Source organism: Salvelinus alpinus, chromosome 3 (assembly GCF_045679555.1).
Source record: "Salvelinus alpinus chromosome 3, SLU_Salpinus.1, whole genome shotgun sequence".
Lineage (NCBI taxonomy): Eukaryota > Metazoa > Chordata > Actinopteri > Salmoniformes > Salmonidae > Salvelinus > Salvelinus alpinus.
In genome coordinates, this window is record NC_092088.1 from 77139175 (window position 1) to 77149444 (window position 10270).

The 10270-nt window shown below is 40.3% G+C and overlaps 1 protein-coding gene across 1 annotated transcript; it reads left to right on the forward strand.

Annotated features, from left to right (window-relative positions):
* Positions 1 to 2554: 2554 nt before the first annotated feature.
* LOC139571371 (ras-related C3 botulinum toxin substrate 1) lies at positions 2555 to 9995 on the forward strand. The gene is made up of 6 exons (XM_071394181.1): positions 2555 to 2900; positions 6226 to 6297; positions 6618 to 6735; positions 7521 to 7583; positions 7783 to 7942; positions 8316 to 9995. The coding sequence occupies exons 1-6, from the start codon at positions 2866 to 2868 to the stop codon at positions 8444 to 8446; spliced, it is 579 nt and encodes a 192-aa protein (XP_071250282.1). The 5' UTR covers positions 2555 to 2865; the 3' UTR covers positions 8447 to 9995.
* The last annotated feature ends 275 nt before the right edge of the window (positions 9996 to 10270 follow it).

Genomic DNA, 10270 nt, shown 5'->3' on the forward strand with positions numbered 1-10270 from the left:
AATTACACCCCTCCCACTTCTAAAAACAAAGTTGTGCCCCTGTACAAAATAGATAAGTTGTCAAAGAACTGTAGAGTATGAGGGAATTTTCAGTGAGGAATATAGAGTATAAATAAGAGGTAGGAAGGCTCTGATGTAGTGCATCTAACAGGTCTTCCTGAAAAAGTGACTAACACCCACTGATTCACCGCAAACTCCACATGTCCACACAATGACTCTGAGCATCTTCCAAGGCTCCACATTTTCCATTTGGACACATCTGTGTGCTAGTGGTGGCCCCTAGTCTCTGTGACGAGCATGTTTATACTGCATTAATCCCTTTCCTCTGCTTTTATCCACTACTGTTGTTGTTTATGCTATGAATGTGTCATTCCCTTCAAAATCCCCCAACAGCATAATCCTTCTTGCTCTATTCCGGGATGAGGGGTATAAATACATCAGGGTTTGAGTTACCATGGAGACACTGATTAATTAACAATGAAGACACTTTAATAGTTTTGCTGATGAAATGAGAAGGATGAAGGAAGAGAGAAGGGAAAGGGGAAAGAGAGCGAGAACTCAACATTACATCTTAACTGGTTTTATTCTGTTTTTATTCAGATGTTTTGGATCTGCAGTCAGACAATCTGTGTCGTGCCGGGGAGCAGGTAGCCTAACAAGTAGCCTTGCTTGTTAAGAACATTGGGCCAGTAACCAAAAGGTCAGTGGTTCGAATCCACAAGCGAATGGGTGAAAAATCTGTCTGTCTACTGTCGTGTCTTTGCTATCATTAAATTGAAGACTTATAGTTTACATCAAAGATTCCTGTAATTAGTTATTACGCGATCAACTGATTAATAACGTAACTAATTAACTATGAATTCGAGGGCACCAGGGAAAGTAGTCAGATTACAAAGTTATAATTTCCCAATATAACCTTTCAGATATTTTCATATCTGATCAATAGTCTTCTGATGAATGATTTATTTATTTTACCTCACGTTAGTCTCATTCCAAACGTCGTAAATTGTTGGTTATCTGCACGAACCCAGTCTTCACTATGAGTCATCCATACATCAATTGTCTTAAATCATTTATTACTAACTAAGTAATTCACAGAAATGCATAAACAAACAAACAAACTTAAAATGGTTACATGAAATGATGGGAGAAATATGCCCTAGTGGGCTGAACCGGCATGGCGGCTTGTTAGACAAAGGGAAAATTGGCGTTCGACCAAGAAGTCACTACAGAGTTCATAATTATAACAATTGACATGCTAATCCTTTACTCATGAACGCTCACTCATTCGGGAACAATTGCAATCAATATATATATATATTTACGCTCAATGTGTCGTCTTGATCGCTGGAGGAAAATTAGTTTCTGTTGGAGATTCGTCTGTCTCTGTCTTGGCTATTGTGGATAGTTCAGAGTGACATTCGTTATAGAATGGATGTTTCGGCGGTTGTCTTTCTTCGCATTCAATGATACCGAATTCCTAGCTGCAGACTAGTAGTCAATATCAAAGACTTGTTCTTATTCGTCTAAGAGTTTAACCACGTGGTATGGTTAAAGATTCAGCAATGGTACTTAACCTTCGTTCTCCTCCTATGGAGAAAAACATGGTCTGTTGATAATTTCTCAGAGTTGGGCTTTTATTCGGATAGCAGAAAGGGGCTGTCCCAGGATGTCTGACCCTAACTGGGCTCAGGGGCGGTCCTTGGATTTAGTTCAAATCAAAAGGGATTTATATTTTTCTTCATTAAACAGTCCAAAATCATATTACACAATTATACAACCAGTATCATACTCACTCATTCATTTTATACAACAATCAGATGTAAACCTCATATCTGAGGTTATTATACAAACAGCGGTATGGTAATGTAGCCACCCAGTCTCCCATGAGTTTCCCACATTGGGACAAACGGACATGTTAATAGCTGGACTCTTCACCGATCTTTTATACTTTTTCCGGAACATGAAATCTGTTCGTACCTCAAGTTCTGTGAGGTGGAAGAACCTTCCTTTGTCCTGAAAGTTTACCCTCTCTCTAATACTGTTTGGCCATGAGGAGATTCTCAGGAATTTACGACGTCTCTCTGTGATCACAGCATGGGTTGAAGGAGGAAAGGGGGAGGCAGGGAGAGGGGAATGGGCTTTATGTACCTAAACAGGCAACGTCATTGACACTTATTGAGCAAGGCACTTAACCCTAAGTCGCTCTGGATAAGAGCAGCTGTCAAATGCCAATTTAGATAAGATGCTGTAATGTGGATAAACACAGACTTTTTTTAAGGATAAAACATGGGACAACCATGACAAAGTTCCCGGATGAATTAAATCATAAGACCCTAAGTATTGACTGACTGTCTTGTCTCATGATGCCTGCCTCTCTGAAATGGTGCACCACCTTGGAGCGACTTTACAATATTCAGCTGATGAGGGAATACTGCCCTCTAATGTTCAGAAACTGAAAGTGGCTGTAGAAATGTTCTACTTACCGCTAGGTGGCGTCGCTTGACAGCCCTTTGAAAATTCCTTTATCCAATCTACGGTTAACGGAAATGACTTGTATGGAATGGGAGCTACAGCTTCCGTTGTCTGAGGGCGTTTTTTCAAGCTTAGCACCAGAGATTTTTGGGGTGGTGGCTGCTTGGTTTATAAGTTTGGAGTTCCACCAAGTTATTTGAGGACACTGATTTGAAGGAATTCTCCTCATTTATAAACTATCGCAATTTGGGCCCTCCAATCGAGGCTTCAAACCTTGTTTTTCTCCTTTTTGGGAAAACAAGTTCACGGATCAAAAGAGTGGTTTACCAGCTGACCAATAAGCTACCATTTGAGCTAGCTACTGTAGCTTGATAGCTGAGAAAGGCGTCGATGCAGGCCATCAAGTGTGTTGTAGTGGGGGACGGGTAAGTTAAACCTACATTTATGTAGCTAGTTAAGTATGTTTATAAAATGACGTCTTACAATATAAGTTATGATCTAGAATATACATTGTCAAAGTGAATTGTTTCTAGTAGCCCACAGTTTGAGCGTTAGCTTACTAACGTTAATTGGTGACAACTGTCAGTTTCCAACACTAACGTTAGCTAATTAGCGTTAGCTTGCTAACATCAGACTGCAAACTTGTTGTGGCATACTAACTAATTGTTACTTGACGGTAACGTTAACCGTTATGCATTCTCGTTTGCTGTTAGTACCACACGTTTCTTGTTAGGTTAAAATGAGTAGTGGCTAGCGAGTGAGACAAAGCCCGTTGTATGCATTGTTAGTTATTAGAAATGATCCAGTCCCAGCAACCCTTTAGTGTCCGTCCTATCATTTAACTTCTTGTTACCGCCTTGTATTATGATAAATTACATAATTTGCTACACCATTGGGTTTTAGATAATTTACTTCCCTTTGCTTTATTGAGAACTTATAAACACTTGAGAAGATGACCCGTAATCTAGCAGATATTTATCAGAACCTCTTAGTTTCTTTAGAAAGCTTCATACACTTACTATAGCCCTTTAATTTAAGTATGTCTGGAAAAGAGTAGTTTAACTGTCTGCTGCCTGTTGTTAATGAGCTCCACCATCAACATTATTTAGAACATAGGGACATGGTACCAGCATTGACAAAGAATGGCACTATGTCCTAAATAAGGTTGATGGTGGAGCTCATCAACAACAGGCAGCAGACAGTTAAACTACTATTTTCCAGACATATTTAAATTAAAGGGCTATAGTAAGTAGTGTATGAAGCATTCTAAATACAAACTAAGAGGTTCTGATAAATATCTGCTAGATAGTGGGTCATCTTCTCAATTCTTTATAATATGTCCCTATTGTAGAGCGAAACCTCAACATTGGAACACTACTGGATAATAGGGATGCACAATATATCGGTGAACATATCGGAATCGGACGATATAAGCTAAAAATGCCAACATCGGTATCGGCCGACGTCTAGTTTAACGCCGAGGTGCAAAACCGATGTCAAAGCTGACGTGCATACCTATATAACGTAGGTACATGACGTAATGACGCCACATAAAATTTTCCGCTATACTTGCAACACAGAATTCCGAAACTAGCCCACAATATCTGCTGTGTGGATCGAGTAGTCATTTGAAAGAGTAACACAATTTCAGCGAGACAACTCAAAGGCGAAATCCATTAAAGCCAAGATAATGGAATTCATTGCCCTTGACAATCAACCGTTCTCTGTCGTGGGTGATGTTGGCTTTCGCCGACTGGTTGAGCACCGGTACACACTACCAAGTGTGCTATTTTTCAGATGTTGCCTTACCGGAGTTACACAGTAATAGCGTCACTGCTATTAGCTTCACAACATACATACTATGGAACGTCATTTGGGTCTTTGCGTGTCTCAAAAGGTACAGTAGCACTGTCAAAGCTGTACAAAAGTCTTCAAACACCGGCCACGAACGATGTGTTTACAATACTGCGTTGGTAATAAAGCATAATTTGTTAGACCGCAACTTCTGGGGTAGCTAGCTGTAGTTTGGTACCTAGCTAGCACCAATACAACCAGCCTGAAAACAATGACCAGTAGAAAGTGGTCATTTTCATTTTTAGCAATGATTAAGGAATCCTTGTGAGTAAGTATTAGCTAGGTTGCCTCTTGTTGTTCGCCTATTGAAATTGAACTTCAGTTCATGAAAATAAATAGCTAGCCAGCTACTTAACCCTGTTGCCCAAAGCTAAAGTTATAAGTAGCCAGCTAGCTTCATCTGGCTAGTGACGCGCGACCAGACCGGGTTATGTGCTGTGTAGCTAGCCACAATAAGGATTAGGCACAATGGTGGAATTTGCAGGTTGCCTTCAAAACAGAAGTCTGTAATTGACAGTGACGCAAATGAATACAAATAGTAGAATTATGCCATACTTTTATTTTTAAGGCTAACCACGAAGTCCACTATTGTGGCTAGCTTCACATAGATCGGTCAGACCATTAATCAAATAAGAACTGTCTTATAAATTATTATTTTAGATGACACCTAGCTATATAGTTAGCTAGCAACTATAGCTACTGAAACAGATTGTCGTTTTGCTATGTTTTTGGGGAAGAACATTGTTTGCGTCCATGAGCTAGCCAGCTTTTTTTTAAATGACCAGCACTGTAGGTGTGCGAGACAACTTTACCAGCATCATAGCATACGTATCGATGAATCGTTGTGACGTGAGTGTAATCAATGTGTAAAAACTTAATGAACGTGTTAAATTTATTATGTGACGTGCAGTCATATTCAAGTCCTGATTGGTCAACAAGCTTATTTCAAATCAAAGTTTATATGTCACGTGCGCCGAATACAGCAGGTGTAGACCTTACAGTGAAATGCTTGCTTACAGGCTCGAACCAATAGTGCAAAAAATGTATTAGGTGAACAGTAGGTAGGTAAAGAAATAAAACAACAGTAAGAAGACAGGCTATAAAAGTAGCGAGGCTTCATACAGACAGACACTGGTTAGTCAGGCTGATTGAGGTAGCATGTACATGTAGATATGGTTAAAGTGACTATAGATATATGATGAACAGAGAGTAGCAGTAGCGTTGACACGTTAAATAGTATATTTTTTGACACGCAAAGCCCCAAACAGCGTTCTGTAGAAATCCTGTTTGAGAATGAAACGACTGAACAAACGAACAACGAAACGGCACAGCAAGTGAAATAGGTTTTGATTGTTTTACTGGTAATGGGGACATATATGTGGGCAAAATAACATTTTGGTCAGTGTGTGTGTAACCTTAACTAGGCAAGTCAGTTAAGAACAAATTCTTATTTACAATGACGGCCTACCCCAGCCAAACCCGGGCGATCCCTGGCCAATTGTGCGCCGCCCTATGGCACTCCCAATCACAGCCGGATGTGATACAGCCTGGATTCGACTAGGGACTGTAGTGACGCCTCTTGCGCTGAGATGCAGTGCCATAGACCACTGCGTGTGTGTGTGATAACTATTTAACTTCACTAAAATGCTTAAAGGGCTGCAGAAATATTGGTTATTGTTTTTTTTGGCAAGGAAAATATCGGTATTTTCCTAAAATGTCATATCGGTGCATCACTACTTGATAATGCAGACATTTATTCATAGTTTAACTCATTTTCTCAAGTTGGCCAGTTAAACCCCTCCAAGTTCTCCTTTCAGTTTTGAAATTGACATAAACAAAACTAAAGTTGTTTATTTCTCCTCCTCATCCCTCCATCTCTCTCCTTTTCTCCTCCAGAGCTGTGGGTAAAACATGCCTGCTCATCAGCTACACCACCAATGCGTTCCCCGGGGAATATATACCCACAGTGTAAGCATACACACTCTCTCTTTCTCTCCCCCATTGCAGCAGGTGTCTTATGAATGGCAGGGAGACTTTTGTCAGCAAAATAAATGCCGTGCCAGGGTCTAAGTTATAATGCTTAACCCTTCTCCCCTACACTAGAAACATAGTTCTGAAAGTTCATGTTAGCATTCTATGTTTACATTTTATAAGAGGTGTGGTTTTAAAAGTTTTTCCTGATGAATCAGGAAATTATATATTTAGCCTGTAGAATCATTGACATTTCCTGGTTGTGTGCTTCCCTGATGATGTCATTGTGGCGTAACAACATGCATCTCTCCCTGCAGCTTTGACAACTACTCTGCCAATGTGATGGTCGATGGGAAACCAGTTAATCTGGGTCTATGGGATACAGCAGGACAGGAAGACTACGACAGACTCCGACCACTGTCCTATCCACAGACGGTAAAACAACAGGAGAAATGTACTGTTGTCACTAGTGTCATAATTAGTGACTATCCTCATTTCTATCAGTGCATTGGTGTTAGCGGGGCGTAAAGCATCAATTCATACAACGGGTAGGCAACTAGATTCAGCCGTGGGTTGATTTTTGTCGCAGTGGATGGTCGGGGGGCCGGAACATAACTATAGTCATTTCTACACTGAAAATTGACCAAGACTAAGCCCAGAAAGAGTGTATTTTAAAATAACAATTTCCTACCTTCATTTACTTTGAGACACAATCACTTCTCTTTTATTCGTGGGAATACTTGGGAACAGACTGCCTAAATGTGTCATTTTTAACTGAATTCCTGGTGTTAGCTGAATATCCCCCTCAAAAACAAATGTGTGTTCCGGTTTTGACAACATTGTGAACAATATAACACAAGTTATTCAGGGCGTTAGGGAAAGGCATATTGCGTTGTTGCCAACATTGAGCATTTATTATGTCAGTCTGCATGTATGGGGACGAGAGTACAGTCCTCTGCCCATAGTACCTAAACAATGTCTGGAGCAGGCATTAAGTGAAAGAGTGCTCTGTCTGCCCCTTTGTCTGCCCTCATTCTGGGCTCTGACTCCTCCCACCAATTGACAGTGGTCAGTGTTCAGGGAAACTTTGTACTAGATTGAGGACTGATTCATAATCTCTGTCTGTGGTTAATTTGTACCATTCATAATCTCCATGAATTGCAACTCAGTTTTTCATGGTGGATCTTGTATAAATTATGCTGTTTGTTTCCTCCCAACAGGATGTGTTCTTGATTTGCTTCTCCCTCGTGAGTCCTGCCTCCTTTGAAAACGTCCGTGCCAAGGTGAGCCATAGCCTCGGCTTTGTTTCTATCTAGTTCTGTGTTAACTTAATGCTTTATCATCAAGGTCATTGCTTGAAAGGGTGGATTTGATCCACATACTCAAAACAACTGATGTATAGACCTGATAGGTAGGCCTCTAGTTTACAGTAACATCCTGATCCTATCCTGACTGTCTTGTTCATGTCCCTGTCCTCCGTAGTGGTACCCAGAGGTGAGACACCACTGCCCCAACACCCCCATCATCCTGGTGGGCACCAAGCTGGATCTGAGAGATGACAAGGACACCATCGAGAAGCTGAAGGAGAAGAAACTCACCCCCATCACCTACCCCCAGGGCCTGGCCATGGCCAAAGAGATTGGTTAGTTTACTAATGGTACTTAGTCCTGTCCAGGGGGGTACTGTACATCAAGGTGCCTCAGTACAGAAACAAGAGATGGGCTAGTGTCCTGTCCAGGGGGGGTACTGTACATCAAGGTGCCTCAGTACAGAAACAGGAGATGGGCTGTTCTGGCTCGGACAAGGCTTACTTAGTTCTTAGTAGTACTTTAGGGGCCGGTTTCCCGGACGTAAAGTAAGCCTATTACTGGACTCTACACAGCAATGTCAACGCAGTTTCTTCATAGCTTAAGCTGGCTCCGCTCAGGGTAGTCATAGCTATTAGTCTATTTAGGAATTTAATGAATTAAATCCCTATTTGCTGTTATGTTGACTGCCAGCCTGTCTCTCTACAGGAGCAGTAAAGTACCTGGAATGCTCAGCCTTGACACAGCGTGGCCTTAAGACAGTATTTGACGAAGCCATCCGGGCGGTCCTGTGTCCCCCACCCGTCAAGAAGAGGAAGAGGAAGTGCTCACTACTCTAAATTCCGCAGACAGGAAGTAGGAAGTCACACTGCAGTCTGAGCTCACCTATTGGTAATGAATAAGAGGGCGGGGGAGTGTCTTAGGGGGAAGGGGGAGGATTCTACAAAAACCATATGTATCCAGATATATTAAAAAAATCTCTTTTGTATTGTAATTGGTACATACTACTTAAATATGATTGATTTTATTATACGAAGCTTAGAATTAACTCTTATTCAGCTCTAGGAAAAAGGGGGTTGGACAAGCCCTACATGTTTCCCCTACACTAAGAAATTCCTGCTGCCTTCAAAAATGTTCCTTTTTTTTATGTTCCTGGAAGGTAATACTAATTGCGCTTTTCAATTTCGGTCTCTTTCCACTCTTCTCGAGTACATATTGTTTGTTTACAGACTTCAATGAATTGAGATGTTGCCAAAATTCCTACTTCATATAACGGTCATCACTTTCTAGGAGCTCCGTGTACACTAAATGTCATGATTTCTTGTTTTTTCTCTTCTGTACAATGTTTGCGACTATAATTTGCTTAATCTTGACAAAACGGTTTATAGCTCAAGAGAAATCTAAATAAACAAAAATTCTACGCGTTGTACTAGCTGTTAAGTTCTATAATCATACTCTATGTAGATTTAGATCAATAATTTCTCCTCAGGTGAATTTGATCCACCTTCGAATACATTGTCAAAACAACTGATGTCAGTCATGGATAATAGCTATCAAATTATTCCTAGGTGGATTTAAATGCATATTAGATCAATCTAAATCTCTACTTGTTGTACTTGGTGCTCCCCCTTGGTCTGAGAAAAGATCCAGTATTTTACATTCTGAAGGCATCTAGACTAGGAATGCACCTGACCAGGTGTATAGGAGAACCTATTGGTCAGAAAGAGGATGGAGAATGGTTCTTTTTATCAGACCAATTTAGATGGATCCCTCTTGTTGGATTAAACAACAGTTTCAAACCATGAGTGTTACTGTACATAAATACATCCATTGTACGAGTATTGTCAGTAATGGAACTGTACTGTGTAGTCCGCCAGCTTTACACTCCAGACACCTGGTGCATCATGACCTTTTTCTTATAGGCCTTGTTTGTTTTATGGTAGAATCTAGGCCTGCATTTGACGTTATTCCCTTTTAACGGGTGCTGTCAGCAGTTTCCATCTATCCAGTCCTTTAAAAAAAGTATAGTACAAGTGTGAAGAATCTGGAGTTTGTTTGCTACTCGTAAGGATGTCATTGACATGATGCTATGTAAACATTACTATTACTGTATCACTAAACTATTTTCATAGCGTTCAGAAGTCATAACTGACCATGTTTTTGGTTTACAGTAGCTTCTAATGGCTGTATTTACAATATACAGTAGTTCAGTGATGTTCAGTGCTCTTTATTTTTGACTTAGTGAGAGGCTGTTGCTCTGAGGTATTACCAGTGTACTAATGAATGGCACAATGAAAGAACTCGATTTGTTCTGCTTTTATTTGGACATGATAGTGGTTAATCTTCTGAATTTTTTTTAAAAAAGCAAATAAATTCATTTAAAATCTCTGCCTGTTGTCAGCTTTAAGTTATGTTGTGCAGCTGTAGGAATGTTTAAACTTCTTTCCACCCACTCCCTTAACAGAACAGAAGGGTATACTACAAAACAAGATCAAGTAGTTCGCCAGCTAACTTAACATTCTGATATCACTTTTTTTTGTTGAGGAGTTTAAAATGGGTATGGTCTACTTAACTCCACAACTAAAAACATAGCTATGTTTAGCTTTCTTTATGAACCAGAAAATAAACTATTTCTGGTTGTTTATCAAGGTTAGCTGGCTAAC

What these genes read in the sequence shown, in the direction of transcription:
- LOC139571371 (XM_071394181.1), top strand. Translation starts at nt 2,866, where the DNA reads ATGCAGGCCATCAAGTGTGTTGTAGTGGGGGACGG. An exon ending in GGGGAATATATACCCACAGT is followed by an intron (nt 6,298 to 6,617) that starts GTAAGCATACAC and finishes CTCTCCCTGCAG; the next exon opens with CTTTGACAACTACTCTGCCA. An exon ending in TTGAAAACGTCCGTGCCAAG is followed by an intron (nt 7,584 to 7,782) that starts GTGAGCCATAGC and finishes TGTCCTCCGTAG; the next exon opens with TGGTACCCAGAGGTGAGACA.